The sequence below is a fragment of the Oxyura jamaicensis genome, chromosome 1 (assembly GCF_011077185.1).
Source record: "Oxyura jamaicensis isolate SHBP4307 breed ruddy duck chromosome 1, BPBGC_Ojam_1.0, whole genome shotgun sequence".
Lineage (NCBI taxonomy): Eukaryota > Metazoa > Chordata > Aves > Anseriformes > Anatidae > Oxyura > Oxyura jamaicensis.
The window spans coordinates 184,868,125-184,883,793 of record NC_048893.1 but is presented as its reverse complement, the minus strand read 5'-3'; the positions used below and the strand labels follow the sequence as shown (position 1 = coordinate 184,883,793).

The 15,669-nt window shown below is 35.9% G+C and overlaps 1 protein-coding gene across 2 annotated transcripts in view; it reads left to right on the top strand.

The window, feature by feature from the left end:
* The window catches only part of TNFRSF19 (TNF receptor superfamily member 19), a 64,390-nt gene that overhangs the window by 46,078 nt on the left and 2,643 nt on the right, over nt 1-15,669 (top strand). For both annotated transcript variants that reach the window (XM_035326276.1, XM_035326284.1), the window contains 4 exons: nt 7,997-8,161; nt 9,069-9,194; nt 9,981-10,083; nt 12,221-12,621. In XM_035326276.1, coding sequence (XP_035182167.1) covers nt 7,997-8,161; nt 9,069-9,194; nt 9,981-10,083; nt 12,221-12,614 — 788 coding nt within the window. In that variant the 3' untranslated portion in view covers nt 12,615-12,621. The remainder of the gene's footprint in view (nt 1-7,996; nt 8,162-9,068; nt 9,195-9,980; nt 10,084-12,220; nt 12,622-15,669) is intronic.

The following is a 15,669-nucleotide window of genomic DNA, read 5'->3' as shown; positions in this document are numbered from 1 at the left end:
CTATAAAAATCTTGTGGCTGAAGATGACCACAGTATATCCTGTGATTCTGATGCCACACCAGCTATCAAGTCAGCAGACAGAAGTAAGGTAGCTGAATACTTCTGTCTTCAATATTTAAAAAAGTTTTTAAAGAAAGAAAAAAAAAAAAAAAAAAAAAACATAGCTCTTGAAAATACCTGCATAGCCCATTAACAATGATTGTCAAAGTCTGTACTAATAAAGTTTGAATACAAGCCTGCAGTTGTCATGCAAGTTTTTCCCATGGCTGAACCATCACAAGGAAATAATTGTGTTAGAAAAGAAATGTTAGATATCTCATTGAAGAGGGAGACAAAAACTCTATTATGACTCATTTACCACTCAATTCTTGCTTTACTGAGATTTATATAAATATACATAGCATTCATTTCAGTGATTGGGGGTGTACATGCCAAGTGTATACCCACTTGCATGTTGAAATACATATATACTTCCAGCAACGTGTGCCTGGAAGAGCACCCAGGTGCTAGCAAGATGGGTCATAGCTACTCAGCCAGCTTTTGATCCTGCCTGTCTGGTCATGACTACAGGAAGGAACTTTCCACTCTGTCATGTTTCAGTCCATACTGAAAACCAGTCTATGCATCACTCTACAAGGTCAGCAACTGAGATCTAGGTTGAACCTTTTAATACAGATCTGTAGCCCGTATATGTGCGGTTCGCAATGTTGTTACATTTCTGATTATTAAAGTAGGTTAATCTCTATTAGCTAAAGAAATAACCTTCAGCCATGCTTATTCTCCATATATACGTGCATGCCATGGTCATTTAACTAGTGCATATATGATTAAATTCCAGCAGAGGTTTGGTCTTCATCTCCTCTTCCAGAAAACATGTAATGGCAGTAGTTACCCACTTGAAAATACTATATCTCTAGGCAGTGCAAACTCATGGTCTGCTTTTGTGGATTACTCTTATAAGAATTTTGGAACTGAGAGCCACAGAGTGTGTATACAAGCCTTTTCTCTCATCTTTTTATATGAGTAAAAGGGGAATGGTGTGTTTCCAGAAGTCCATCCCCTTCTGTCACTCTGGGACATGTACATCCACAGTGTTACCATCATCTGCTCATGTTTTCTTAGGAGTAAGTGTTTTAGCAGATTACCACAGCAGAATTTGCTGAAAGATCACAAATAGTCTGAAAACTAAGAACATCGGAACATTCTTTGTTGTTGGTCTTTCTAAACCAAATGTATTTGTATCAAGGAAAATAACAAGATTTCCATTCCAGCAGCAGTCACAACCCATATTCTATGCCCACTGTAGCTGTTGCACTACAACTCAGGGTTTTATTGTACATTTTTTCCAAATCGAGTTGCTTTTTAGAGTTACCAGAAATTTAATGGGAAGTTTAGAAAGGACAATGCCAAGATAAATTTAATAGTGCCCACTTAGTCATGACAATAGGAGTTACTCTATTCTTCAAAACTCACTATTTCACATTTTTGACAGCGCTGCCCTTTATCCAAAATGTGTTGCAGAATTGCCTCTGGAGTCTGTATTTCAGTTGCAAAAGCATGCTGCATGGCTTGGCTGTTGAGTGGCCAACTTAGTCACAGAGACTCTATTCTTCAAGTCTGTGCAATGTCCTCACTGGTGGTTTAAAAGAAATTGTGGCAGCAGTTTATTTGGCCAACTGGGAGATTTTTTTTTCCCTGTACATTTCATCATTTAACTTTTTTACTTTTTCCATGCAGAAGTCAAATTTAAACATATTCCAGAATAATTAGTTGGAGCCAAAAGAAACCAGCCTTTCAATTATCTCAACTAAAACACATTAAGCAGGTACTCGATAAGCTTGCTTCCTATGCAAGCAAAATCAATATTCTAACTCTAGCAGTCAAGAACAACTTGTATTTCCCAAAAGAGTTGTGGATCCATCCTTTGTGTCATTCACTACTGGTTCTCTTTCTCATGTCTTCTGTAACTATTCTCAGTCATGGTAACATCGGCTAGTTGAGCTGTAAGCTTTAGTGATGTAACTGTCCTGAACAGACTTAACTGACTCAAAAATTGCACCAGGTTATTTTTGTTCTTCAATTTGGTAGTTCTGAAGATGAAATGGGACTGTACGTGCAGGGTATGAAACAGATATTTTCACCTCCACTCAAAAGACAAAGGAATTTTCATAGTTTTGGTGGGATCGATGCAACAACAAGCTATTACAGCCCTGAGATTTTTAAGAAAATTTCCTATGCATCAAGATTTGTCCGAAAAATTGTGACACCTCCAGGGAAAAGCCAGAAAAGTAATTGCTGCCACCAACATATATTAACAGCAATACAGTCTTTGTTCCACCAGATGAAGGTGACTATTTTTGGTTATAGAGGAAAGACATATCATCTTCTCCCATTAGTAACCAGCGGTATTATGTAGGACGACGCAGGGAGATAGATAGTTCAGTGGTGACACAGATTTTATCTCCACTTCCTCTGATACTGTTCTTACTGTCTGATTTTTTTCAGCTTATTTGAGGGTATCAGTGATTTGAGAATATATTGTCACATTATATTTTTAAATGGCTAGACAGTTCTCAAAGTTGAAAATTTTAACTATAAACCAGTGTTGCTTTTGTGCCTTCATATCATTTCAATTTAGATGCCCATGATAGGACCAAGAAATAACATTTCTTAATTACTAAAATAAAACCCTGTTGTAGAGTTTGAGTGTGCCTTACCGACACAGCGGTGTATATTCAGTACTGTATTTCAAATGCACGTACTCAACATAGTTTTCTACCATTTTAAACATAAAAGGCTGTCAACAATTGGAGTTCTGTAAAATAACACAGAGCAAGAGAATGGGTTTGGAAATTAATAAATAAAATTTCAAAGATTTCAATTTATAAGCACATTTTTCAGGATTTCCAAACAAAGGATAAATACTTGAATAGTCATTTTCTTCCCTAAGGCATCTTGGTGCATTTATTAAAAAATAACAAGAACAGCAAAACAAAACAACAACAACAACAATTGTAGGGCACTAACTTGGAATCTAAAGGCTTTAATGTCAGCAGTTTGAGTACATTTGAAAGATGTGGTTTGACACGATGAACTTTTGGGTGTAGGCCATGCGTGCAAATGGCTGTCCTTTTGCAGATGTTGGGAGATTCTCTCTAGTGCTTACCACAGTCTGCAACAGTAACGTGTAATAAAGTTCCTTACCTCCTACATGAAAGATCTGGAGAACGGACACAATCTTCTCATTTGTGAAGGCTCAGGAATATACTCAGGACAACTTACTTTCCATTGATTTTAATACTCAGCAGTATACCTTAGGCATGCATTTTATGTATATATACCTATAATACATGTAGTACCTGATTTATCTAATTGTACCTCATGTTTATACGTAATATATTCTTTTGCTTGTTGGGCAGCAGAGTGGGGGACTAGGTAGAGGTATTGTGTTTTTACTTTTAAGTGAACACAAACACGTTTTAAACTTTTTTTTCAAAATAAAGGAGTTTCAGGATAAGTCACATTACCTCGTATTTTCCATGGATCAAGAGCATGCATACTGATAGCCACCGCATTTCAGCTGACAGGCAGTAGCTTATTAAATTATTGTAACTTGAGGGTATATCTGAGCCCTTAATTCTTGTAAAATTAAGATGGATAACACAAACTTGAACCAATCAGAAAGCATAAAGGTAGCAGGCAAATACTTTTTCTAATAGGTAAATCCTCTTTTTTCCCTTTCTTGGGCAGAAATTCCATATTCCCATATTCAAAGAATCAAACCATATTTTAGTTTACTTTTGTAAATTATTTTCAGGCCTGATTGTAAAATATGGCACTTTGTCATGTCATTTCTATGTGGAGTTTTGATTATCTATGTTTTACTGAGAACCTTCTTTAGGTTAACATCGACATGATGTAATTGTAGTTTCTAAAGAAAAAAATAAATAAAATTCCACATTTTATCCTCCATAACTTCAGTAGTCATTTATTACATCCATGGAAGGAATGTAAAGTGCTGCATGTTCTATTCTCACATGGTTAATCTACCATAGAAAACTCTCTTTTAGGCATGCTGATTCCAGTAGTGACTGTAGCTAATCATGATTCTAAGGAAGAAAAAATCTGAGAAAATAAACATGAACTAAATGATAAAGGAAGTCTTTTTATGTTTTGTCCAACCTCTGGTTGCTTGGTATCGTTGACTAAAAAATTAACTATTCTGTTTATTGGCAGACCTTACAGGGATACAGCTGGGATTCATATGTTCAGTATCAGCAGAGCTATTGCTATTTAACCATCTTGGATTAACAAAAACTTTAGTTGCTTTTAAGAGCCACACCTTTGCATATACTGACATTACAATGAACTGCTCCTTAATTAGGGGAATAATGCGTATTTCAGTTTACTCCTCAAATGATGGAGGAGGCAGCTTGGTCTTTGGGGTAATTCACAGTTAGCACTAGCACATTTCCAGAATATGTTGTAACTAAAACTTAGAAAATGAAATGTTTTCCCTAAAGTTTTTTGTTATTCTATTTTTGTGATGTATAATATGCACATGGTTTCAAGAATTGTAAAACAGCATGTACCTCCTCCCTCTTTTCTTAATGTATCATGTCCAATTCAGTGTTTAATTACATATTTAAAGTTAGTCATGTAATCATGTAATAGATGCAAGTACAAGTTTAAAATACACCTCCTTGCTTTACTAAAATGGGACCATTAAGTCTGTGAGCCTGAAAAGAGAGTTTATGAAAATGCATACATATCTGAGTAACACTGAAAGCAGAGTTCAGCAATGCCCAACGGGCCACTTTTACAATAGCAATCCACTTCTGAAATGTTGGTCTCTGCAGGGAAGATCACTATCATTATAATTAGAGCTAAAGTACAATGGACTGCTCACAGCAGCTATTCTAAAAAGTTCTTTGAAGGTGAAGATGAGTGGTAGACATTCTCAAGAGCAGAAAATTGCTTTCTCAAGTTAAAAAAAAAAAAAAAGGCCAAATAAAATAAATCTTTATGTTGCTAGGTAGCTAAAATATATATATATATATATTGCCATCCCATTTAAAATAAAATCATTCTATTTCCCATTTGGATGCTGCTGATGAAAACTAAAGAAATGTATGTCATTTCTAATTACCCAGAAGAAAATCTGATACATAATTATACTTACAAATAGATTTTGTGAGCAAATGAAGAAACAAATATATAGCAGCTCCACCTCCAGTGGTCTTGTTCAGTTTTTCCTTTCAAAATCAACAATTCTCTTTTTCTGCTAACTATGAAGGTTGATTTTCTAAGAATTGATCAGTACTTTCAGGTAGGTACATTGAAACTGGTAGATACACTGACATGAAAAATATTTGAAGACATTCCGATTCTTTTTATTGTAATAATTTTAAATACAAATCCTGACCATCTTTAACCTTCTAAATACTCGAACAGGCAATTGTCTTAAATTAAAAACCTGGTATCAATGTACAGTCCTCGATTTTCACACCAAAGCCAACGAATTTGGCTGTATTTCACTGCTTCTCACAGAATTATATACTGGAATGTTACATACCATGCAGAAATTGCTGCAATCCCTTAAAACTGTAAGCTTAAGGCTATTGGTGCAAGGATCCTTGAAACTGAGTGAAAAGTTTTCTCTGTGGAAGATTGTAATGCTCCTGTCAGGGGCACTGAAGTTGTGACAAAAAGATTACAACACTGGTTGCTCTTTCTTTTAAACAACAATGAAGATCTGGAAAAGAGGTCATAGGACTTAGCTCTGTGAATAATGGGAATTATAGAAGAGCATAAAGAGAAGGACAGGTAATCATTTTTAAGGAAGAAAAGTACATGTAACCATGAATTGGAATTTTGCTCTGTTAGCTGAAATACAAATAATACACCATCTGCTGTAATAAAGAAAATTACAAAACTGCAGTACAAAGACAGAGTTTCAAAATCTATTTCTTCTTAATATAGAAGACACCGCCTCTTTATTGATGAGTTTTGAGATCTACTGTTTTTTAATAATTCAGAAGCACAGAAGGGCTGAGGTTGGCAGGGACCCCGGAAGGCCCCTGGTGCCAGCCCTGCCCAAGCAGGGACACCCAGAGCAGACTGCCCAGGACCACGTCCAGGCGGCTTTTGGAGATCCCCAAGGAGGAGACCCCACAGCCTCTCTGGGGGTCACTGAGCAGAGCCTGGCTCTGTCCTCTCTGCACCCTCCTTCAGGGATTTAGGGACATGGATGAGATCCCCTTGATTCTCCTCTTCTCCAGGCTGAGCAGCCCCAGCTCTCTCAGCCTTTCCTCACAGGAAAGATGCTCCAGTCCCTCAGTCTTTGTGGCCTTTCACTGGGCTCTCCAGTAGACCTGCTCAGTCCAATCTGGCAAACAAAAAGGATGCAAAAAAGATCTGGCATCAGTTTAGTTCTGATCTAAGGGGTAGGACACAGTGGTACAAATCAAAGGTAAACAGAAATGTTAGAGCAGATATAAATGCAATAACACTTGGGTTTCTTCACATTCAAATCAAGAAATTAACAACTAAATAGTCATACTTGTGAATACTAACCATGATCTGACTGACGTAAAGTGTTTTTGTTTGTTTGTTTGTTTGTTTGTTTTTCTAATGCACATGTATTGGGTTTTGTTTTGTTTTGATTTGGATTTTTTATTTCCTAGGAGTTGATTTTTTTTTATAAAAAGACTTGGAGTTGGATGTAATGATGTTGATTTTCAAAATACCTAGCTTTTTGGCAAGCAATCTGACCATTATAACAAAGTGATATGGCATTTTAAATGCTTTAATGCCCGTGTTTGATGTGTGTTAAGGAAATAGCATAATTATTTCAGAAAAGTATTCCCGAGTAATACAATTCCATTGATTGCATGAAGTTAGCAAGTAAGCAAGTTCTCTCTTGCTGTTATTCTATTGCAGTTAGGATAACAAACTGTTGTAGTTAAGTACAGCTTGATTAGTGATTTTAACATACTTTGGCAGACGTTTATCTCCCAGTTTAAACTTATGACTGTATAGACTATTTTTTAGGAAATTATGGTCTTTAGGTTTTAACCAAGAATTTTTGGGGGGAAATATGCACGTTTGATTTACTTCTATAAGTTAATAAAATGTGGTTTGTGGCTTTTTAAAAATTTGCTGTCAGAGAAATACTCAAATTTTTGTTCCTTTCCTCATAAAATACTGCTGAATTGATGTGGCCATCAAAGTCAATTGAAACGGATGAACTATCAGGATTAATAAGCTGTTAAAAATTATTTAATTTAAAAAGACCACTAGTATTTAATATAGCTTCAATAGTTAAGCCTGTGATACTTTTAGTATTTTTTGACTTCCCATGTAAAAGCAAATGTTTGTCAAAGCTAGAAACGCTACCTAAGTCTCTAGTAATACAAAGTAAATATGTTGAATTTTAACTAAGGGTATTATCTGTATTTTAAAAAAATATCACTGAATAAAAAAGGTAGCACTGGTGAAATCCTCGATTTGATCCTAGAAGTGCATGGTGCCATGACATGCAACCAAGCAAAATGGTACCTTTGATAGCATTCAAACTCCTATGGGTGCTTCAGCTCTCAGAAAGTATCCTTTTGAAGGGAAGTTCACGTAATTGTGACTCCATCTAGTGGGCAGCTTTCTCAACTAGACACTGGGAAATGTGCTCACATCTTTGGCATTAAAAATTGAGGAGTTTTTATTTTCATGGTGAAGGTCTGATTTCATTCTCAAGGACAGTCAGAATGCCTTTGTATGTATCTCCAATCATTATCACTCAGTTTGCAATATATTTTCCTAGTGTTTTTTTTTTTTGTGATGTTGTTGATTACCTCTGTGAATGATTATACATTAACAGATGGAACATCCTTTTTCTTCTGTGCTAAGAGCCTCTTCTGTTTTCCATACTTTCATTTGCATAGCCTTATATTTCTGAAATTCTACCGTTTTCTTAAATTACTATTTAATTACATTTCAGGTACCACCAAAGTAAACCTTGTGAAGATCCCATCGACTGCTTCCAGTCCACGAGACACCGCTCTAGCAGCAGTTATATGCAGTGCACTTGCGACAGTGCTCTTGGCCCTTCTTATCCTTTGTGTTATCTATTGTAAGAGGCAATTCATGGAGAAGAAACCCAGCTGTAAGTTTCCAGTTATATTTCTTTGTAATATTCATATATTGGTATTAGGTTCACAAATCTCTCCATATATGAATTAAAAAAATAATTAAAAAAAAAAGAATTATGTCTACATGTCTACAACATTCAGACATGTTTAGTGTTGAGATGAGATAAACTAGCTAGCAGAAGCCCAAGACTATATATTCAAACATGTATGCCAGCTCAAGTGAGGATGTTCTAGCTTCTACTGAAAAAATGCTGTACAGATGTCCAGAAATAGTTTTGCATTAATTATGTACCATACTCTGTTAAATGCTGCAGAGAGATATTTGGACCGCTGGGGATCCAACCTGGGATGTCATTATAGAATTGCAATACCAATGTGGAAATGCCATGATGAAGGATCTGTGTGTCACATGCCATTGTGAAATACTGATTAGCTTGTTGAGATAATGAATGTGGCCAATGGATGGAATACAAACTTCAGTTAGTGAAATTTAATAACGCATTTGTCCTGGCCTACAGTTATACAGATTAAATGAAGTCTGCTGTTAATATAAAGCTCTTCAAGGTAACATAAACAAAATCCCAGTGGCTGAACATAGAAAATTTCAGATTGGAATCACTGAGAATCATTAACCACAAAGAAAATAGAACCGTGAATATGATATCCTCTCAAATCATCATCAAAATAAGAGCAGATGTCTTCTTACGAGAGGCTGTAGTTGAACCAGCTGTTGTAGGGGTTTGTTGCAAAATCTGTGGTTTGTGTTATGTCAAACCCCGTCATCATTGTGGATCCCTCGGGTGGAAAATGTATGGAAATGCGGTATATTATGACATTTAAATGCTCTTTGAAGATAGGAGACTCTGAACAGGAAAAAAGGTATCATTTGCTAATATATATTTTTATTCATTTTATCCAAAGGGTCTCTGAGATCACAAGACATTCACTACAATGGGTCTGAATTGTCATGTTTTGATAGACCACGGCTAAATGAGTATGACCACAGAACATGTTGCCAGTGCCAGAGAAGCACATCACAGACATGTGGTATGTTATGTCTATTTAAAAGTCACTTTATGGAACAGGAGTAATACAAGCAGCAGAAACTCATGATGAACATTTATCTAACAATGGAGTTGTGACATTTAGCTTTCACTACAAAGCAAGCATTGTCAAACTACCACGTGTCCTAGGCTAATTTCTCAATAAGAACATAGAATTGCTAAGTAGCTATTTGGTTATGATTTTTTTGTTTTCATTCCAATGACCATTCACTTAAATGAAAACTTTAAATATCTATCTCATTTCATCCTGATAAAAATAGCACTGCATCTGCCTTGGAGACTTAAATTGGTATGAAGGATTTCACAGACAGTAAGAACATGATACTAGCTCTAAAGGACATTGAAAGCCTGAACAATTAAAATCACTAAGATTTTGAGAAGCACTATCAGAACAGATGCATTTATGATATTAATACAAACATAATTTAACACAAGAGCACAAGTTTAAATAGCCTAGTAGGTTAATTGTCAGAATGTGGTACTTCCTCTTGCATTTACCTAATTGAAAAGTAAATTAATTTTAAGAGGTGGATATTCAGATTATCTTGACTGCCATCTGTATTAATCCTGTAGAAAGGGCTTGCCTTTTATAAATAACTATTTTAAAGTATAAATTAACCTATTTTTTCCAGTAAGAAATGTCTTTCCTCAATCTATATATTATAGTGTAATTAGGAAAATAATACTCAAGTTTGAAAGAGTATGGAGACTACGTTTATACACAGCTTTAACATATTTAACATTATTAACTCAAGTTTCATTCCCTCAGGACCAGTTCACTTGATTCCATCACTATGCTGTGATGAGACCTGTAGCATGGAGCACAGCAGTCACAGTTGTGCTTTCCACTCACAGACTACGCTTAATGAAAGGTAAATTAATTTTATAAAAGTCTATTAAACATTAGCTATTTTGTGTGTGCAATCAAATTAATATTTATGCAGGATACAATAGCTGTTTGGAGTGGAATAAAGACTTTGATGAGCTGCAGCCATATCCACCTGTTCTTTGCAAAAATGGGTTTATGGTAAAAACATCTATCAATAATTGAAGAAAAAATATGTAATGTTTAAGTATTATTAAATGAGTGCTGACATGTTACATAGGTTTCTCTGAAGAAGTGAGTGTTTCTCTCACAATTAGAGAGAAGTATTCTTCCTCTTACTCTATGGTACCTTAGAGGCTTTGGTGACCCGTGTTCCTCCTGTGGGTTATCAAGGTGCCGTATAAACCGATGAAACTGGGGGGATTAAGATACAGTTTAGAATTGTCATGAGGATTTTCTTTTTTTAGAAACTCTAAATGACTGTGAAGCTTAAAATATCTACTCTTTCTTAGTTGCTACCAGATTGTAACTATTATTTTCTCCTAAACAGCTGAAAATAAATACAGTAGTACTTATTTCTTCAAAATGAGCTAAATATATAAAATGTATGGTGTCATTCAGAGTTTCCTGGTTACAGATATTAACACAAGATGTATTTATTTCTTTTAACTGGAATTGTTTTCCATACCGGGTTTAAATTGCTTTCCAGCTGTTTTGTTCCTCTGGCCAAATGTAACTAAAAACATAGGAGCAGCTTCTTCATAAGTGTTGCTTATGCAATAGTTAGGTTAGTGACTTAAGTAGATGTAAAATACTTAAATTTTCTATTACAACTTGTTTAAATACCAGCAAGTTTGAGTCATCGTTTTATACCACCAAGGCCGACAAATTGAGAGTTGTGTACTTTCTGAAAGGTCTTTTGGTTAAGGCTTTAAAAATAAATGTCATATCCATGCTATGTGGACATCAAAGATCTGTGGTTCCTTCCAGCAGAAATGGAGTTTGCTCCAATTTCCTTTGCCAAAATAATGTATTTCCTTCAATTGTGGTGCAATGTCCTGACTTATACCCTCATCTATAAAAATGCTTTGTGTATATATCTAAGCTGTTAAAGCATCATCTTTTGGAAATGAATAACACTACTTAAAATACGCTATAGGCAATGTTAATGTGGGATGAGTTTTGGACTCACAAATTGTTATTGTATACCAGATTTAATATAACCTTTACATTTTTATAAATCCTGTAGATGGATTTGGAAATAAAGTATGTTACTATATAATTTCTTGTTAATATTTATTTTGGTGTACTATATTGGGAAGAATTACTGGGCTTTCAGTAGAGATGGGCATGTATAGTGCTTTGAGACATGTCAGTATGATGGTATTTGAGATCATTGAGTTCCTACTTCCACTTTCTTCCATTTTTTGTAAAATAATTCTTCTAAGAATTTTAAATCCTTGCCCTTCTTTAATATTAGGCCCTTTCTACATGAAAGAGAATTGGAGGAAAACTTTTCACATTTTAAAGACTAGACAGGACAAACAGAAAAAATCTGAAGTGAATGGATGTTCAATATGAAATCATGCAAATAGAAAAAATAATTAACCAGTCATGTAGTCTGTTCACTTCCCTCAATCTGGTGCCACTTTCTTCTTTTACTTCCATTAGATAATTTGTCAATATATTGTTAATATTTGTTAATATATTAGACGGTAATAAAAGAAAAAAAAAATAGTGTTGAACATTCCATACTCTTCCTCAACATCTTTTTTGCTGCAATTTAAGCTTGTTATGTCTTATCTTAACCCTCCTCCATACACACAAAATAGAGAACAAATAAATTCCTTCCTCTTTGCAACAGTTTTTTTTGTATGTGAACATTACTACAGTATTTTTCATCAGATTCCTGTTCTTTAGACTAAACATTCCGTGTTTCCTAGTTTCTATTTTAGGCATCCTTCTTTACCTCTAGTGGCAATCTCCAGAGCTCTCTTCATTTCCAGGGGAAGGACAAATTGGCTTCCCTTTCAAAAGAATTTTTTTGGACAGGGTGCCTCTGGAGTACTGACTTAGTATGACCCTTTTTAATCTTTTTGAAATACCTGTAACTGCTATTGACAATAATTACCAATAATATTTTCTGGAATGTTTTTGAAATCGTGTGTCTTTTTCCTTTGCAGGGCTTCTGATTCTGTTGGAGAAATGATTCCTACCTTCCTTGGTTCTCTTTCACACTCTGCCTGTGGAGACATTTCAGATGCTTGGCCCCTTATGCAAAACTCAGCTTGTTGTGACAGCATTTCTTTCTGTGAATCATATTCAGAACTGGCTGGAGTTGCTGCAAAATCCTGCAGTCCGGAGACTGAAAATGCAAGTACTGTTGAGTCAGATAATAACCAGGAACTAAGTGATGTACTTATTTCAGCTAAGTCTCTTGATGGAAACATTGCAAAGTCCTTTGAAATCTCCGAACACAGAACATATATAGAAGTTTCATCACTTCAGAATGCAGCAGCTGCTGAAACCCAGCCAAAGACAAAGTGTAATGGAACAGCAGATGACTCTACAGAGTGATAAAGAGGTAAGGAACATAACTACAAAGAAGGAGTGAGAATGAGTCCTCCAGACAGATAGATAAAAATAGAATTGTAAGAAGTTGTAGGGTTGTGTTTCTCCGTAGGTTACACCTAGCCGTCAGTGAAATAAGCTAGAACTCTTCAAGAGATCCAGCAGTTTCACATTTTAAAATGATTGACTGAACTTGAAAGGTGTAATTACTCCAGGTGTAATGTTGAAGTAATGTGAACCAGAATAAAGGGGTAAGCCTGTACACCAATCAGTTTTTATCAACTTTACATTACATTTCAGGAAAAAAAAAAAAAAAAAAAAAAAAAAAAAACAGGTAATGGTCTTATGAACAAACTATTATGTGAGGCTAGTCCTTGTTTATGAGGGAAGAACTGAGGACTTGTCTTTGCTTATCTTAAACAAAGCATAAAAGACAGGCAAGTGTTAATCTAAAAATAAAGAAGCACAAAGCCTTCTCTGTGAAGTTCTTATGGAAGTAAGAGAAACGGACAAGAATCTCGAATGCTTTTAAATGTCATTTGTATTCCCATGTCATCAGATAAAACATTCCATGAGTTTGTTCATATAATATAAATATAATTTAATCTATAAAAGCTAAGTTTTCTAACTCAGAGAAAAAAGTCTCAGGTCAAGATGAGAAGAGGGAATAAACAATTGTCTCCACCATGTAACAGTGTAAGCATCACAGAAATTCAGTCTGCTACTGTTGTGATCATTATTAGCTGTGCTCTGCTTTTGTTGTTTTATTATTATTATTATTACTAAAAGTTATTTTCTGCTATTGGAAGTAAAGCTTTGAGCAACAAATAGCTAATCCCCAGGTATGGCATGTATATGGGTGGTGTTATTCAAGGCTTATGTAGGCTGTGGCTGGAAAGCTGAGATAGCCTTCTGAGCACGTACACAGAGACAGGAACAGAAGCATTTGCCACTAATATTAATAATCCACCACATTTAATTAAGAAAATTATGCTATCTGTAATTATGAAAATTTCAGGTCATCTGCAGAAATAAAACTGCCTTCCTTTGATCCTCTTCCATTCAGTTTGCATGCCACTTTCATGTTGTTCTTAAATAAGAAGTAGAAAGTAATTAGTATTTAACAAAAATATACATATTCTGGAAATATGTAAGTGCAAAAGTTAATTCTTTGCAGATCAAACTTTAATTCTTTAGATGACATTTTCAAGAGGAGGTAAGGGAGATAAACACTGCTAAGTCAGGATTTTTTTTTGCCATTGACCTCAATGGAACTCATATATGACTCTGAAAATCTATTGCTATCACTAAAAATATCAACCTGATCTAGGTTGCACAACAGTTTTTCAATATATTATTTACAATTTACAGTTTGGAAATAAATAGTTTTCTCTGTAACGTTGGAATACAAATAGTTATTGTCTATCACAAACATCCCATGTGTCATTAAGCAATTGTCATAATTTCATTTTGGAATATGCCAAATATCGTATCAGGTGGTAGTCATATTCTCTAAGTATTTATAGGAAAGGACAATGGCATGGCTGTAACTGCAGATCTCAGTGCTACTATTTCACAGTTTTTCAGAGGCTATCAATGGAGCTTGAATGCTCTAGTGAGTTTTAATGGACTAGAATTCCATATTAACAAGATAAAAAGAATCAAAAGATCATTTATTTGTTTTTCCTGCTAAACTGAGTATTAACTTAAGCACTATGTGATTAAGATTATTTAGAGTTCTTCTAGAAGGAACCATAGAATTTAATTAAACCGTTACAAAAATTAACTTACATTTCATAGAATCATAGAATCATTAAGTTTGGAGAAGACCTCCAAGATCATCTGGCCCTACCACCACTGTCACCCACTAAACCGTGTCCCCAAGAACCACGTCCCACTTTGCCTTGAACACCCCCAGGGACGGTGACTCCACCACCTCCTTGGGCAACCCATCCCAGTGCCTGACTGCTCTTTCTGAGAAGAAATGTCTCCTCATTTCCAACCTGAACCTCCCTTTGCACAACTTGAGGCCATTCCCATCACTAGTTATCTGTGAGAAGAGGCCGACCCCCAGCTCCCCACACTTTCCTTTCAGGTAGCTGTAGCAAGCAATGAGGTCTCCCCTGGGCCTCCTCTTCTTACTAAATAACCCCAGTGCCCTCAGCTGCTCCCCACAGGACTTGTGTTCCAGGCCCTTCACCAGCTCCATAGCCCTTCTCTGGACATGCTCCAGGGCCTCGATGTCTTTGTACTGAGGGGCCCAAAGCTGAACACAGCACTCGAGGTGCGGCCTCACCAGAGCAGAGTAAGAGGGGACGAGCACCTCCCTGGTCCTGCTGGCTGCACCATTCCTGACACAAGCCAGGATGCCACAGGCCTTCTTGGCCACCTGGGCACACTGCCGGCTCGTGTTCAAGCAAGCATTGATTAGCACCCCCAGATCCTTTTCTTCTGCACAGCTTTCCAGCCACTCTGCTCCAGGCCTGTAGTACTGCATGGGGTTATTGTGACCAAAGTGCAGGACCTGGCACTTAGCTGTGTTGAACCTTATCCCGTTGGCCTCTGCCCATTGACCCATCCTGTCCAGGTCCCATTTTCATCTTCTTACAATGTGTAAATTGTAAATTTTCTTACTGATTGATATATGTATGTATAAATCCTTACTGCTGTTTCAAGACCATGTATTCTTTGATTTATTTTTTTTTTGTTATCATGTATTAATACTTAGATTTCAGTGTAATTCCAAACAAGTAACATGATTTGGGTAGGTTAGGTTTTTTGTTTGTTTGTTTATTTTTGTCTTTAATAGACTTTACTGAGTCCCTTGTACAGTTTCTCCACATATCTTCCATATTTCTGATTTCTTCATTGCATCTTTGTATATGTTTGTTTGATGGAGAAATTTCAACAGCATTTAGTGCACTGGACCAGGACTAGGCTTGCTTGATACATATTCTTAGGCGTGCCTCTGACTTACCGTACAACTCCAAGAAAGTCATCTCAGTTTCCTTCATTATTTTCCATTTACCCTTCATCTTTCTTGTATTTTTGAAATACTTGG